Genomic DNA, 17,976 nt, shown 5'->3' on the forward strand with positions numbered 1-17,976 from the left:
TACAAAACTGAATTTGTAAACCTGACAGTGACTTCTTAAAGCAATTCCAATTTTATAAGTAATCCAGTTGACATAGACACCAGGTATATTTTTGTAGTTGAAGTGTTACCTTTGCAAATTCTATAATTGAGTTTATATGGATATTTTAAATTTTTATAACGTTTCAATAAACAGAGATATTTTCCCTCTTAGATTATCAATTCTATATTTTTATGAGATGCTCAAGAAAACTAGAACCTATTTCTATATATTTCATTAGGCAAATTTAATTTAACAAAAATTGCTGAAAATATTTTTGAGAAAATAGTTTAGTATTCACAGAAGATACATTCTTTATAAATTCACTTTAAAGATGCTGTCAGGGATAATAATAGTGCCATTTTGGTTCTTGTTCTCAAGGAATGTTAAAGTATCTTTTGACATCAATTGGACTCTTGAGCACACAATTAACTAACACAAGCAATGTAGCCTTACCCTAGTTAATGTTGATTCATTCCAATTCAAATTGATTCATTTCAATTCAATAATTTCATTCCTTTGAAATGTTGCCACTAAATGCATTAAGAGAAAAAAATATGTATCTATTGCCATTATGGCACAGCATTCCACACACAGTCCCATTAACTCATTTCCCCCTGATACTTGGTGGCTCTGGGGACCTCCCGGACATGCAGAAAAGTAATTGCTCATAAACATTTTTAGAACTCTTTCCCCTTCAAGAATTGAGAATAACTCTTGCTCTCTGAGAGCTACAAAATAACGAACCTTTTCTTTGTATGTAGGTAGAGGGGAATTGTGACTAAGGCTCACAATGCAAGCCTTGCCTTGGAGGAGGCAAACAACCCCCAATTTTAATTTCTAATCCCTGAACCCAATATGCTGTTATTCTTGGTTCTGATATCTTTGAAGCTAAATTAATGGGTATAATGAGAAATGTTTATGGCTTAAAGTATCCTGGAAGGAGGAGTCTGGAAGGTCTGGAAATGCACACCCTGAGCAGCACATCTGGTTTCCATTATCCCCACTAACCTCTCTAATACACCACAGGGAGGGAGAGGTAAATATAGACCCTCTACTACTCCAGCTCAGAACTAGGCAAGCATCTTCTATTTCACCTAGTACTTTTAAAGCTTAGCAGCCTACACTGTAGGGCTGTTGTAGCAGTACAGCAGAATGCTGAGATTCAAGACTCATTTAGAACCAGAGCTCAGCAGTCTTAATCTAACGGGAGTCTATTTGCGAAATTTCTCAGCACCACAACCTTCATTGCTGAAAAGGGGAACAATTGTGGAACCATAGTAGACCTGATTTTACCTACACCCTCTAAAAAAAGAAACTCTTACTGTCCTTAAAAAAAAGCAAAAGTTGAATTTGGATATTAAATCAAGTAAGGAAATGGGCCCTAAGTGAAAGGAAGGTGGAATATGGAATATTCATGCATAACCCAGCAAGTCTATAGGCTTTTCCACATGCAGATAGGCTTCTAGCTTTGCTTTCCAACATAACCTCCATTCCGTATGTCAATCTATTTTTGAAAATCCCATTTCAACTGTGGGTTATACGTTTTATGTGGAGGCAGACGGGGGCTGGTCAGTGCCTTCCTCTGGATTGCAATCAACAAAAGTACTGTGTGGTGTAAGTATTTCACAACCTGGCCTGAAATCTTCTAGCTATTTGTGTACACTTACTAATTTCTTGTGTGTGAGTTTCAGAGGATTCAAACTTTCAGGTGTGCTGCATCATTTTTAGCATGATACTAAATTATTTGCTTCTATGAAAAAAGTGTGATCTGCAAGTTTTCCCATACATCTCAAGTATATGTATATTAAATAGTAACAAAATATTTTGCTGTTCAAATGTTATTAAAAGAGCATTTGATTATTATTATTATTATTATTATTACTATTATTTCAGAGCAAGAACAGGGGAGGTTGTGGTGTCTGATTTAAAAGCAAAATGCAGGTTGAGAACCTGTTAATGTGCACTATTATTTTGAAAAGAGGAACCATAACCATGTCTATCATCACAGAAGTACACAGTCATCAATTTCATTTTCAGTCATTATTTAAAGAGGCTATTTGCCAACCTATCTTCTGGTCATTATAAAGCTGGGTTGTGAGCACAGGCAATATAACAATTATTGATGATCCTAACTATCCTCAAACTTAGCAGCTTTGCTTACAACATTTGTAAATATTTTTTTTAAAAAAACATAGGTGGCTGTACCCCTTGACTTCAGTAATAAAAGACCCTGAAATGCTGTTTCAAACTGCCTTGTTAATTCAGCTTGTGGGAAAGTCTGGTGCTGATCTTATTCATACAAAAGTATCTGAATTTGTTTATTCTTATAAACACATACTTTGTTTTAGCCTTTGATAGATGTGGGGTTTGTTGTTTTTAGTACTGTGTAATCTGTAGATTTACACAGGAGAAAGAAAGTAAACTGTTTACTTTGTTCAAGGAAGACCTGCAGAGGGAGCAAAGATCAAGTTTTCTAATACTTAAAAAGCCACAATTCATTGGATACTATGGAACTAGTTGTACCAAAGCTCACAACTACTAGTGAGCAAAGCATATCTCAAAAATCATGTTAAATGCTATGGCAACATTTATCATCCATCATGTAGTTTCTATAGCCAAGCATGCAGAATAAAGGGTTAAACGTGTGTTTGAATCTATTGGGAAGAGGGAAGTAAGTAACTGATTTATGGAGCATATTGCTTGTTTAAAAATAATAAATCCCCCTAATACTATTCTTATTTTTACAATGTGGAGTAAAAGAGGGTGTCATCCATCTCTCTGTCCCACATTGCTGACACAAGGTTATTTGAGGGGTGGGGGTGGGGGGCAGGGCAGAGCTGACTTTTGCAAATTCTCTTCCTCACACCACCCTCCCTGTGTTCCTCCAAAGCTCTCCCCCTCCTGTGGTGTTAGAAAAGGAAGGGGAAGTCAGTGGAAATCACCTCCCTCCACCCTTCTGCTCATGGAAGTCTGTGCTAGATTACCGGTATTCAATTTGTAGAGGAAGACAACTGAATATAACCCAGTAAATTTTAAAAGGAATCGGACATCATTTCTGAACAATAAGATAATTTGCTTCTTTATAGAACACTGTGGATGATTACCCATCCCACAGTTAAAAAGATGAGAATACATGGCATGGTCATAGTGATGGTTTTGTCAAATAAAATAGCTTGTGATTGTATCCAGCTCCTGAAACGAGCTGTACGTATATAGACTCCTGGAAATGTTGGTCGGCCACAGCCAAGGCCAAAGCTCGTGACTCCTATCAGGTAATATTTGGTGGCATCTGGAAAATAGCACATAAGTGGTCCACCACTGTCTCCCTGGAACATGAAAAATAAAGATGACGATGTGAGTGTTTCTTTGTTATTGTTAATCTCTAGGCTGCAGAAAATTGTGGCCCAATCGGTGTTACGTCTCTCATGAACTATCAAAAGTGGTGCAAATGATCCAATTGGAAATAAATATTCTGACTATTTCCCCACCACCTCCACCCTAGAGCCTTAATTTTAGACAGCATTCGAAACTCATTTTTCTAAGCGCGTTTTGCAACAAGGAATTTCATTATTGTAAGCCGTTTCTGAGCTCTGGGTGCAGTACTGCGCCTAAGATTTCATATTAAAACTGCCCCCAAATCCAACCCTTTTGGACATCAGTCCTACAAGAAATATGCATACTAACAAAACAGGTATTAGAAGCCACTCCAAAACTAGCCCTATTGAATATTTTCCAAGACAACAACGCATCTTCGCACTACAAAGAACTCATAAGCCACTTGCTCTCAGCAGCCCCTCCCCACTCCCTCACTATATTTAAGGATCTGGTGACTTCTGTTTCAGTGTATCTGAAGAAGTGTGCATGCACACGAAAGCTCATACCAAGAACAAACTCAGTTGGTCTCTAAGGTGCTACTGGAAAGAATTTCCTTTTTTGTTTGCTCTCAGCAGATAGGAGAGTCATAACTAGACACTGGAGGGACCTGTCAGGAGTAAACTGGTACCAAACTATATTGGGAAACAGCCCTACTAGAAAAGCTAACCAGCAAACTGAAACTAATAGGGGCAAACAAAAGAGGATGTCTTTGCCCCACTCCCTTTATTACATACATAGCCATGCAAGACAACATAACCTCCCTGACAACATATAAATCAACATGCCTAATGTGACACAACAACACACACACTCCTCACACACAAACAAAACTTACTGCAATCAACTAAATGCAACTAACCATGCTCTGGGCTCTCAAACCTCTCACACCGTCAACAAAAACAAACACGTAAACAAATAACCTATCCTTGCAACACTGGCACAAACACACTGCACATATACTAAGCAAAAGAATGAAAAATCACTACCTCCTTCCTTTCTGACACCGAAAGAGAGAAGGGACTCTGAATTGAAAACAGATGTTGTATGCACCCTTGCTAAGTATGAAAATTCTTTAATAAAAAAACTAATAATATAAAATTAAGGTATTGCTTGGTGTTTACAGTGTCACCCTTAATGTCTTATTTTATCACATGAAGTATCATATACCAATTTCTATGCTATGATTGCATTCTGCATATTCCTTATGAGGTTTTACATAACCATGAAACAGAAGAATTCTAACTCAAAATTCAGGGAATGTCTTGGGTTTCCTAACTGCTTTAGTGTTACTGCTATTTATTAAGGGACAAAACAATAACTTGACCTAGCACCCATAATATACAGTGATACGTCATGTTTTAAAATGACATACACATCCTGACATCTTTACCTGACAAGTGTCAACACCTCCACTTTCAGAGCCAGCACAAAGCATGTCTTCTTTTTTGAGTGCCCCTCCATACCAGTCATCCCTATTGCAGAGCTGCATTGGAATAATGTCTACTTCGGCTTCTTGTAATATACGTCTTTTTCCACCTGTAAGGAAAACAAGTCAAAACTGGAAGTATGCTTATTTTTGTTTAATGTTGCCTGGTGTACACAGCAATACACAAAAGTGCTGAATATTGGCAACTCTTGGGCCAGTACAGTTTTCCTAAATCTAGTGCACTGGGCACTAGACAGGGTGGATAAAAATCAATGATTTTTTAAAAAATAATAATCAAAAAATCATTTTTTTTTAATTTAAATCGGATTTTTTAAAATAAAATGCTTTTTGGTGAAAATATATTACCATCCAAAGGTTATTCAATCATGAAATAAAGATTAGTTTTTTAATTATGTAGAATAAGGCTGTATATGTTTAAATTTTTTTGGTAAATAAATTCCATTAATCCATTCACAATGTCATTTATGCTCTTCCAGAGGTTTTTGTATGATTATTGGGCAGTTTCTCTGCCTACAAGATATTATCACAGATGCTTGGTTAACTTTTGCAGTTCTCAAAACTGAATTTGACTCAGCAGACATCACATGCCTCTTCTTCACAGCAAAAATGTTATAACATGAACAGAGTTGAGAAAAGACCTTAATCCTATTGTTCTACAAACCTATGAATACAGAATCAAGCCCTTCAGTGTTAAGTTTCAAGAAGTTCAGTGAATAGAATAGAAACAATATTTTTCTGATTGTTTGGAGTGGAATGGATCTAATAAATCTATTTAAATTGCTATTATTAAGGTAATGGTTATTTTTCTCCTTCCTAAGTACAACAGAAAAGTTGTCCAAATATGAATGATTAACCTATTAAACTGGGGATAAAAAAACTAATATGAAAAGTTGTTATTCTAAAAATATTCATCTACTTGCATATTAAAGTTATACCAGCAAGAATTAGTCTTTATGTAGAAAACTGTGATTTAAATCAAGCCTTACTGACTAGTGATTTAAATCGTGATTTAAATCAAATCCACCCTAGCACTAGATTTTCTAAATGTCCTGTGCAGAACTAGATAATCTCCAATTGTTACCAAAATGAAGCTTAAGAACCCTTCCAACACCTTGAGGTTGTAACGAATACTGTTCAGCAGCTAACACAGACCCCGGGTGCATACAAAGCTTTGAATACACTATCCTTAATCCTTGAGTGTGCTCCATTTCCCTTTCATCTTTCCAGCAGCACAATATTCAAAGTGGGTAGTCAGTGTGGCTGGATGAATATTGCCATCACCAGGACTAATCCCAGCACTGCATTAAGTTGTCAGTCAGGATCCTCCCAGTTTGCTCATTCTAATTACATGATAAATGAAGTTGAACTTTACATCATTATTGCAGACAAAAGCGGACTTGTGGGACTGTTTGCTACAAAGAGGTCACAGAGAAGGGAAGAGCTATTTCACACATTGCAGTGGTTAAGACTGTACCTATGAAGTTTTAGTATATGTTTAAAGATAATGTATGAATGTGACAAATTCGTGTATCACCCAGGTATGCCAAGCAGAGAACTGCGACTCCTAGCTTGCCATTCTCTAGCACATCCTCTGAGCAATGTTTGAAATAGCCCCAAATGCACTTACAGCAAAGAAACTTACCTAAAATCACTAAACTTACTTCACCACAACTAAAGTGGTTATTCTGAAGTAGGTTTACTCTTCCCACCCACTTTGAAGGTAAGTCTATGCAAATAATTTCCTGGTTCACAAGGTGATAAGGCTTTTACAGCATTGTGAACAATTTTGTTGTACTGACAGCTGGGTGCAACATTCATCCACCTGACAGTTTCTCTGTCCCCGACAAAATAAACTTCTACCACATGTCTGCTGAGAGCAGAGAAACAGAGCTGGCAGCAAAAAGGAGTGAAAGAGGCTCAGGTGCAGACTCTGGCAAAAAAAAAAAAATCCCACACAGGAAACATTTCATTTTGGCTGACACCAGGGCCAACTCTCCAACAATTAGAGGGAAAACTAGAACATGGTATTTATCCAAGCACCTTCAAATGCAGAGTCTCAGGTCCTGTGCTAGGTAGTAGATAATCTCTGGTTATCCTTAATTGAAGTACCTTAAGGAAGTTTCTCCAACTATAAGAATATCATCACCTATGAAATCTGCATAAGGTTCTCAGAGTTCCTACAAGAAGCCTTTTGAGACCATCAACCCATGAAAGTGTTAGGCTTGAAGGATTATTTTAGCTGGTTATAACTGGAGACATTGCTTATCTGTGCAGGAACATCCATTGCGTGTTGCTTCCAAGATCCACACATTATTCCACAGTAGCCAAGGAAAGTGTTACTTCCTTTTCGTTATAAACTTAAAATACCACAAAGGAAAAGATAAGGCAGAGGTGGAGCTGCAGCTCAGTGGTAGCGCATGCACAAGATCCTATGTTCAATTCCTGGCACCTCTAGCTGAAAGGCAGGTGATAAGACCTTTGCCAGGCACCCGGCAGAGTTTTTGCCAGTCAGAGAAGGCAATAATGGACATGGGAAACAAATAGTTTGACCTAGCGCAAGGCAATTTTCTATGTTCCTATTTGTGGCACATTTGCAGAGCGAGTGGGGTTGTTCATTTGTTCCACTATTAGAAAAGATTTAAAGGTCATTTTGCCAAGGTTCGTAAAGGCATATTATCTCCCTAGCGCACGAGGCACAACTTTGTTAACATATCTCCCCACTTGGGGGAGAGACATCTCTTCTGTTGTTCAGCACTATAAACTGAAAATATTTGTGGGGGATCTAACATGCAGTGCTCTGTACAACTGTTCACAGCAAAGTACCACATTTAGGGGTGACGTTGTTTTCAGTCTCATGGCTGGATAGCATCCATCCAAAATTCTCACTAAAGAAGGTAGGAACACTGGACTTGCTGTGAATGTTTGTTCATTCTCTTCATTTGATGGAGATACATACCGGTATACTGTACACCCAAACGTTGTCTTGCTGTTTGTTGTAGTGAAGTGGCAGCAGTATCTTTTGACTCCCAGAAGTATCAATTCAATATCAACGGAGTCTGGGGATAACCTTCCATCTTCGTATGTTTTTGGCAGAGGAGGGCAATATCCCCACCTTAATGGGTTTCTGGATTGTAAATCCTGTTTTTTATTTTAGCTGCTTTACCTCCTAAAGCTATGTAAGGACCTCTCACTGAAGGGGCCAAGAATTTGCATAGCTCTACCTTCAAAGTAACCCTTTCCTAGATCACCTCCATCCACTGCAAACAAAGAACATGCAGGCTAAATCAAAGTTTATTTTCTCACTGCTGGCAAGAAAAGAAAAAGAAAAGTATATATTTACCTCTCTGCAGCGTTTCCCCCCAACCACTTATATAACATAAAGTCTCATTGGTCATAAGAAGCGGAGCCTCAGGTAAGCAGATGGGCTGAATATAATCATTGAATTTGATAGAGTCCATTAATTTAAACAAGGCAAGGTCATTTTCAAAGGTTTTCTTCCGGAAATCGGAGTGCATACTGATAGCCCTGATCCGGCTCTTCACAGTATAACGCTGGTACCTATAAAGATGATGCAGTCCCATCACAGCCCTCCAAAACTCGGGGAACCTAGAATAAAATCCTTTGTGAAGTCAATGATCACTATAAAATTGCAACTTTACAGACTGAGACTTGAGAGTTGTCTCTTCCTTCACATCCTGTGCAAAACCAATAAGCATGCAACCAGACTCTGATCAGACGATGAGAGAATGGCTGAGATTGCTCCAAATGATAACATAAATGTAACAAGTAAGACATATATTATGTCCAGATAAGAGTAATACTTCTTCAAACAAATTTGTAATGTGCGCAACAGTAATAATTCAATTAAATTCAAGAATTGTCCTCAAGCAAACTTGGAATCTTACAATGATACAGTACAATAGAATCATGGAATTGGAAGGGACCCCAAAGATCTAGTCCAAACCCCTGCAAGGCAGGAATATGCAGCTGTCCCGCAACCTTTGTGTTATCAGCACCATGCTCTAACCAACTGAACTATCTGGCTGACAAAATTCTGTGCTTAATAATGAGTGCAAATACTTTTCCTATCTGAGCCATTCAGCAGAAGACTGGTTTTCTCATGTCAATTACTGCCTATGCAAATTCTACTTAGAATCATCGAAAGCTGTTCTTTTTGGAAACTAAAATAATCACAGCAACTCAGAAGATAAGGTTCACAGCCAAAGAATGGCATGAATAAGTGTGTGCTCCCACAGCAGTTTCTTGATCAGCAGCTGTCCAAGCCTAAACTGCTGACCTCTTGAAAGTGAGAGAAGCTATGCAAGTGGCTTGTGAATCCATATGGGTAAGTACTATTCCAAGCTGCTTACTAGAAACCATGGCCAATATTATTAGAATAGCTTCCATTGGCATGAATGGGAGGCTTTTTTAATCCATGTAAATAGCAGGCATGGTGGCACTCAATCCAGATTTGGACTGCAGCAGGGGCAATGGGTTAAAGTGCCAACTTTACCATCACTACACCTATTACTTACTTTAAAATCATTATTAATGTACTTGAATTACAGCTGAAGCTTGCACAAATTTCAGGAACGTGTCTCCATGTTATGCACGGATACAACTTTTATAAGATATAAGCTTACAAGTAGAAAGTAAACCTGATCATAGACTGAGTTGGGAGGAGAATGCCAGCCTCAGCTTCCCTTCCCTGTATGCATCTGCCTCACTTCTTTTGCCTTAGTGACTCTTTCTTTCAGTCTCCTCTCTCAGGCTTTCTTAGTCCTCAATCCTGTCCTTCCCCCTCCATCTTTGTTCCCAGTGTGCTTTTATGTTCTCAGGTTCTCTCTCACCCACCCACAGAGTGGATCCGTGCAGATCAGATTGGGGGTGCAAGGGAAGTTTGCATCCATCAAGACACTGGGATCCAGGTCATCCAAGCGCTGTGTCTACTGTATTTTAATATTTATTTATTTTTGCTTTTTTTTCTGCCACTGCCAAAACCACTGAGATCTTATGGGGACAAAGCAGCAAATCAGACTTGCAAACTGGGGGTTGGCCACCCAAGGTATAAAGGCAGTTTCAGATCCTTACACTGGATCAACCTTTTCAGTGAACTATCCACCATCTCTTCAAGATCCCCTTCCTTCTTAGTCACTGCCAACTCAGAACCCATCAGACAGCCATTCTGTGACGCTTCCCACAGCATTTCCTACTACCGGTAAATTGTCACTTTGGGAGGTTTTCCCCAGGCAAAATGCAGCAGATGCAACAAACGCACACCATAACTTTCTAAGCAGTACCTTTGCAGTCAAATCTGACAAACCAGTTCAGGGAGACAAGATGGATTCACAAATAATGTACAAATATTTAATTGTCTTGCAGGTTTTTTCAAGTTCAGCCAATGCATTTGCATATTTTTCTTTCACCTAAAATTGATAGGAAAACTTTCAGAATCAAAGGATACATACGTCCACTCTTTAATGCAGTGTGCTGCTGTCAGCACTGAGTTGTGGTTAATTAAAGATCCACCACACATATGCTGATATCCTATGCCAAAGTGGAAAACTTGAAGACTGACTTGCCAAGGCCATGCTCCAAGTTGAGCATCATGTCCACCTACAATCCGAGACCCTGCTGGTATCTCATCCACAATAGGCCTTGTTCCACAATCTAGAAACAAAACACAGTTAAACTGGTGAAAAGTCATGTTTGTTAAGTGCCTCATAAAATGAGGCATTCAGATAAGGAAGTGGCAAAGGAGCAATATTCCTGCTGGTGAAGAACTCAGATAAGCATATGAAGACTGTTCTAAACTTTACTTAATTTATTCAGAAAAAAGAAGTCAAACGATATTTTTAGGAGATAAAGAGTGAAATTCAAAGTAAGATTAAACAGATAGCATAACTTAATGAAGACTGTATTGCACTTTTCCATGCTTCCCCCCTGAAACTTAATTTTAAAAAATTTAATTAAAGTAATTGAAAAAGGATATGAAGTGCATTATCCTGCAGTGTTAGAGGACTTAATTTCTAACATTAAGAGAAAAAGAGCAATAAGGTCTTTAAAAGAGAAATGGTTTGTGTATGTTTACTGCATGAGACACATTTGGTAAACAAGCATCAGGAATACATGAATAAGCAAGTAGATCATGTTTTGTTTTCATTATTTGATATTAAAGTAAAAGGATAAGTTATTTTCATTGCTAACAATGTGCCATTTGAGGCAATTCAGTGTTACTGAGATTAGGAAGGTAGAACTGTACTGCTAAAAGGAATGAGATTGGGAGAAAAAAGGAATGAGATTGGGAGAAAAATGGGCATTAATGTATTATGCATTGCCACCCCAACTTCTGAGCTGTGCAGGATTCCATGCTCTTTACCCAAGGTTCGGTTTCCTTGGAATGAGGGATACTGTGTGGTGTCTTGAGGGCGGGCCTTTTTTCCTCAGCTGGAACTCAATTACGGCACCTCTCAGGTGGGCGCCATTACCATTATTAAGAGAACAAGGGTGAGTTCCAGCACCCCCTTTCCTAGAAAAATAGCACTGTTTGAGGGTATAATACACATATTTAACCTGGGCCCAAGACGGAGGGGCTCACAAGCATTAACACCCCAGAAGGGTTTTCTTCTCCCATAGCCCCAGCCTTGGATTCACTCTCCCAACTGTCCTCCTCACTCCAGGCCATTGCCTGACCCACCCACTGGCCTGGCTACTTCAACAACGGAACCCTCCCCGCTGGATTTAACCCCCACCCCACCCGTCCAAAACAAAGCAATACCCATACAATCTCGTTCGCAGATACCAGCTGTGAGCCCCGTGGCTTTTCGACTCCGCCAACTGCTGCGGCCAGCGCCGTTTGCCAGCGGAGGGGAGGAAGGGCCAGGGGCTTCGCTGCTCTCCCCTCCGCCCGAGCGAATCCTCACGGCAGATCCATGTGCCAGGGGAGCCCCGTTTCCGAGTCCCACCAATGTGAGCAGCGTCCCCGCTAGGGCGCGCGCGCCGCTTTCAAATATAGCGTAACAGCCGCCTTCTACGGACGCGACCCGGTAGCTGCCGGGACTCGTAGTTGGGAGAGCTTTCTCCTTGCCGTCCCGACCCAGCAGCAGCAGCGGCCTCTGCCGGCCTTCGGGACGCTCTGGTGCTTCGCCGTGTGAGGGGAACCTTGCCCGAGGCCGGCTTCTAAAGCCCCTGGCAGCCGGGCTCACCTTTCGTAGGGATGACAGAGGGCAGGGCCCCCGGCGGAGCCTCGCACAGCAGCACTAGCGCCGCCACCAAGGAAGCGGCTGAGGGGCAAGAGAGCAACCGCCGCAGCTGCATCGTCGGTCGGTCAAGAAAAACGACGGGTGGCTGTTCCCCGCCCCCTGACGTCACATCAGCGGCACGTGATTGGCAGCAAGCGGCCAGTCGCGCGCGAGGCTTTTAAATGACATTTCATTGCGTTTTCATCCCCTACTCTCCTTTACCATCATTTTCCCTTTACCGTTTTATGAAATTGTGCTTCCCTGCTCATTTTCTCTTTGGTGTATGCGAATTTTCCCCCAGTAAATGTAGGAAGACGCTTGGCAAATGGGGAGAGGTTTGTAATGGGAAGCACTTGCAAGGAAGGGGGCTTCTTAAAATCCACTGAGCGCTGCGTGCCAAAGATGGGGAACCTCTACTCAAGAGTCTGATCTGCCTGCCCAATCGCAATGTTCCATCCCATAATTCATACGTGGTCTCTTCGCTCCACCAACCTCCTCCTCCTCATCCCTGCTTTTTTTCCATGGCTCGATCCAAAGTGAAATGAAATGGCGAGGACTCCAGCCATTGGGAGGAGGTGGAGGGAAAGCAAATGAAGAAACCCCAACTCAGCCACTCAGTGTGTCTATTTGGCTTTGGCCCCATCCGGTCTGCAGTTCCCCAAAGGTTACCTCTAAAAATGAAGCCCCACCTCCTGCTGAAAAATGGTCCCCACCATGCTATTTGCAAATAAAATTGTTGCGTAAGATTTCACAGATCACTAATTGTACTTATGCTAAACATCAACATGTTTGCTTTATAAAAAATAATAATCCATATACAATTTTTTTTAATGCACTAATAACAGTGCAAAATCTATGTCTAGTCACAACTGATTCCCACTGAATTCAGTGAGGCTTACTGTCAACTAAATAGGTACTAGTCTTATGACTATTTCTTTTCAGATTAAGAACAAATATTTTCAGTTAGGGTTGATTGAATTTAAATAACAAACTGACAGCTGACTAATGGGTTGATATTGCTAAATATATTAAAATCAGTTGTGGGGTTTTTGAGGAACTTTACCTTTTATAGAACAAGGTGAAAGGTTACCCACTTCACAGTCAAAAAGATCAGGACACAGTTAATGTTCACAGTGCTGGTTCTATCATGTAGATGTGAAGCTATCCAGTCTGTAAAATGATTTGTACCAAGATAGATTCCTGGATACTTTTGCTGGCCACAGCTAACGCTTGAGATGGTGATTCCTATCAAATAATATTTGGAAACATTTGGGAAATAGCACATCAAAGGTCCACCACTGTCCCCCTGGAACATGAAAAATATAAAATGAAAATTGGAGTGTTGCTTATAGTATTTTAAAGTTTTAGTATGCAGAGGGACTGTAAACTAATTAGTCTGAAAAGTGCATTTCATGTCAAAAGAAAACAATGCTTTCTAGGAAACACAGATAAATCTTGAAATCTTTGATTGGGTAATCTCACTTTGGCTGGTTTATAGTACCTGCAGATAAGTTGCTTACAAAACCTTATCATGTGTTATGAAAAGTCCAGCTACATGGTCAATAAACTTAAAACTTAAATTCAAGCGAAAATCCCAAGAATACAATATGATCTAACAATTCTTAGCTCTCATAACATGGTGGTGGTGATGCACAGAGATTATGTGAAAGACACACAAACACCTTTCTGCTTTCAGGTTGCTTTTTTGTTTGGAAGCAAAGTGGTACAAGTGTTCAAATTAGGGGGGGAAATGGCTCCTCTGATCTTAGCCTCTCACCACTCAGCTAAAGAAGGCCTGCAACTTATGTGGGAGTTATGTTCCAGGGATCACGCCTAAAGCCAAAATTGTGTACCGTCAAAACCCACTGCGTTCACTGGCAGGTGGGGCGGCCAAAATCGTTCTTCCCGGAAATATAATTTGTCTAAGCAAGCCACATGACAGCATCTGTTGGCAACATATGGTAGTTTACAGTGGAAATATCTGTTTTACCTTACAGGTGTTTTCGTGTCCGCTTACAGAGTCAGCACAAATCATATCCCTTGATACTCCATGCCCTGAATACCAGGGATGTCTAGCACAGGTGTACAGTGGTATAATGTCTACCTGAGATTCTTGTAATATATATTTCAGATCATCTGTAAAGAAAACACAAAATATTACTGGAAGTATGCTTGTGTTCAACCTTCTGGGTCAAGTACAAATGTTATAAGCGTGATGCAGCAAACCTTCATCCCCTTGTGCAGAATCTACATGTGTTATCAAACAAGGCTTAGAATTCCTTCCTTCTAACATTTTGGAGAAACAGAAAATTTTGTCAGCTAAGACATGAAACTGTAGATGCGATCTCATTTATCCTTGTGTGACTGTCATGCCGTGTGACCTGTGGTGGTTCTTATTTTTTGTTTTGTTAGCAGTACATGAAATGGGCAGGCTGCTGTATTTGTATTTTTCTTTACTGTGGTACTTTCCTTTTATATCTTTCCAATGATGCAATCTTTAAGTGAGCAGCCTGTGTGGCTGGGGGTAAAGATAGTGCAATAAGTCGAGACCACATCATGCACATGGGTAACAATTCATACATTAATACAGTACAATTCTATGGTACCCTTGAGGATATTCTAGAGGCCGTAGGAAAGGTTGGATATACTTCTCAGACATCAGAGAAAATAATCATTTGTAATGGTGCTAGGAAACAGGGCTTCACCCCCAAGTCATTAGCAACGGAATTATTCTTGCCCCTACTGAATCAGGAGTCCACAATTTCCCACTTTAACCCATCCTGCCAGCTACTGATATAAGCAACAAACAGGCAAGGGTCAACCACAGGAGGAGACTTCTAGCAGTATAATAAGGCTGAGATGTTTCATAAGGCAATACAGGACGAGGACAATTTTGGGCATCTGTTCCTAGGCACTCCACCCTCCCCACCTGGATTTGGGATGAAAGACCAAGTAAAAGTGTGCGTGTGAGGAGGTTAAGTTGTAAGCAAGTACAATTAGTGGTATAATTGCTGGTCGTGGGCTACATCTGTGGGGGACACAATTGCACCTGCAAGCACCCTCTGGCACCTGCAAAAGATACCTACTAACAAACGGACACAGTGAAAATCCAGATAGAAACCAGACTTCAAAGTTTTCTGCTGGGCTGCATGTAGGCTCAGTTCCAAATGGATGCAAGCCCCCCTCCATTCACTTCTGGGCAGAAAGAGTACAGGATGTAAAAAGTGACAACACTGCAGAGACTGATGGTGGTTGAGTTTAGGTAGGGCCACAGACCCCACATGTTCAATCCCTGCCCCCAGTTTTTAACTGTTTGGCTTTTTAAAGGGTTTGGGGTTCCCCCCCAAAAAACCTTGCCCGGTCAATAAAAAGACTAGGAACAAGACTGAACTTCAATAAATTTATGTATCATCCTGACAGCCAGCAGTTCCCCACTAAGAATACATGCAAGCAAAACCCAGGTTTTCCTAAGGTGATATAAATCTCAATGTATTAATATCAACAAAGCTTTCTGTGTTCACTAAAACAGTGTTTCCCAAACTTGGGTCTCCAGCTGTTTTTGGACTACAACTCCTATCATCCCTAGGTAGCAAAACCAGTGGATGATGGGAATTATAGTCCGAAAACAGCTGGACCCAGGTTTGGGAAACACTGCACTAAACTAAAATTAGATTATTCTGAAGGGACAAAAAGAGAAGATTTACCTTTCTCCTCTTTCCCCACCCATCCACTTATATAACATGGGTTCTTGTCTGTCACTAGAAGAGGAATGTCAGGTAAGCAGATGGGCTGAATATATTCATCGTATTCGACAAACTTTAGTAATTCAAATAAGGCAATGTCATTGTCATAGTTGTTCATTTTGAAATGAGAATGGACCACAATGTCTCTCACCCGGAGATTTATAGTATGAGAATGACGTTTATAAAGATTACGCAAGCCAATCACAACTCTCCAGTACTCTGGGTTCCTAGGACAAAAAAAAACAAAAAACTTTGTATGGTTAATAGAAAACTGCTGCTTAATAGAACTTTAACTTTGAGCAACACCTTAAGAAAGCTCAAAACATGCAGTAATAATTCCACTTCAATTCAAATACTTCCCTTAAACAAAAAATAATAGATTTATTTTGGCAAACTATTCCATACAAATAGCAGTGTTATAACTGGCTTTTCATTCAGCAAGGGATTGATTTTATGACTGCAATACAGTGCTACCTCGGTTCTCAAACATCTCCGTTGACGAACCTTTTGGAATCCAAACGTTGGAAACCCAGACATCAGAGAAAATAATCATTTGTAATGGTGCTAGGAAACAGGGCTTCACCCCCAAGTCATTAGCAACGGAATTATTCTTGCCCCTACTGAATCAGGAGTCCACAATTTCCCACTTTAACCCATCATAAACTGTATTCATAAAATGATAATATTATTTAAGATTTGTGAGAAGCCTACCAAAACGATGTGCACAAAATACTGACATCAAGACAGGCTATAGCCAAGCAACCAAGAAAAAAGAGAAAAAAAAGAACCCTTACATTTTTTCCTTATACCTAAAATGGACAAGATAAAATATAAAGATACATACACCCATTCTTGAATGCAGTGTGCTGCTGTCAATACTGAATGGTTACTAATTAAAGATCCACAACATCTATGACGATACCCGCCTTGAAAAACACGGTAAATTTGAAGACTAACAAGCCATGGCCATGCCCCGAGCTGAGCCTCATGTTCACCTACTATTTGAGTCCCAGTTTTTTTCTCATCTATAAGAGGCCTTGTTCCACAATCTAAAAAACAAAACACAAGTTATATTGGTGAGATGCAATCATGCAATGTATTTACGGTAAGTGTCCCATAAAACACAATCTGCATTCAGCAAGATGCTTAGAGTTAAAAAAGATGATGGGGATATCCTTTACTAAAAAACCAGAGATATTCTTATTAAGCATGGTGGACAAAGAAATCCCAACCAAGTCAAAGGAAGTGTTTTTATATGCAATAGCGGCAGCCTGAATACTGGTAGCAAAAGGATGGAAAGATCAGGAACTCCCAAAAAATTCAGAATGGCAGAGTAAATTACAAGAATATGCTGAAATGGCCTGGTTAACTAACAATCTTAGAAGAAATTCCAAGCAGAAATTTGTGGGAAAATGGGATATATACACGAGATATGTACAAAAATACAATAACAATTTTGCTTCCATGCCACCTTTTGAGTGTTAAATGAAGGAATACGAGTCGGGAAATTTCGGATGTATGAAATGTTAAGAATGTACTGGAAAATATATATATATATGAAAGCTTATTGTTTGGATCATATTCTGGATTAAGAAAGGTAGATGCAAAGGGATCTGACAGGAGGTCAGATTTGTGGAATTATTTTTTTATATTTTTTTCCTTTTTTGTGAACATGAAGGTATGCATGTATTATGTATACCTGTATGCATATATGTGTGGGGGGGTGTGGGGGTGTTGTTGTTTTTTTAAAGGGATTATTTAAGACATAAAAAGACAAATTACAGACAAGACAATGTTGTATGTAAAACTTTATTTTGTAATGTTATACAATATAGTTGGATTAAGATGTTCCTTTTTTGTTAAACCAAAACAATCAATAAAAATTATTATTTTTAAAAAATAGAGCCACTGCTTTAAACTGATTGGTTCAGTACAACAATTCCATAGACAGGCCACCTGTTGGAGAGCTGAAGTAAACCCATTTTGAATCACCATCCCTTGTTATTGGAAGTTAATCCAAAATAATGTCCCAGCTTCTCTGATTCTCAGAATAAAAGGACACATACTTTCAGGATGATATCCCAATGTTCAAAAGACAGCACAATCCATGTGCTTTGTTCATATACTACAATTTATTCAATATCAGGGC

General features: G+C 39.6%; 1 protein-coding gene across 1 annotated transcript; it reads right to left on the reverse strand.

The window, feature by feature from the left end:
* Positions 1 to 3,081: 3,081 nt before the first annotated feature.
* Positions 3,082 to 12,175, reverse strand: LOC117040731 (transmembrane protease serine 12-like). Its single transcript, XM_033138696.1, has 5 exons — positions 12,049 to 12,175; positions 10,312 to 10,513; positions 8,184 to 8,449; positions 4,787 to 4,932; positions 3,082 to 3,347 (listed from the first exon to the last, which is right to left on the reverse strand). Exons 1-5 carry the CDS (start codon positions 12,158 to 12,160, stop codon positions 3,102 to 3,104), a joined length of 972 nt encoding a protein of 323 aa, XP_032994587.1. The 5' UTR covers positions 12,161 to 12,175; the 3' UTR covers positions 3,082 to 3,101.
* Positions 12,176 to 17,976: the final 5,801 nt, after the last annotated feature.

This window comes from Lacerta agilis, chromosome 2, assembly GCF_009819535.1.
Source record: "Lacerta agilis isolate rLacAgi1 chromosome 2, rLacAgi1.pri, whole genome shotgun sequence".
Taxonomy (NCBI): Eukaryota; Metazoa; Chordata; class Lepidosauria; order Squamata; family Lacertidae; genus Lacerta; species Lacerta agilis.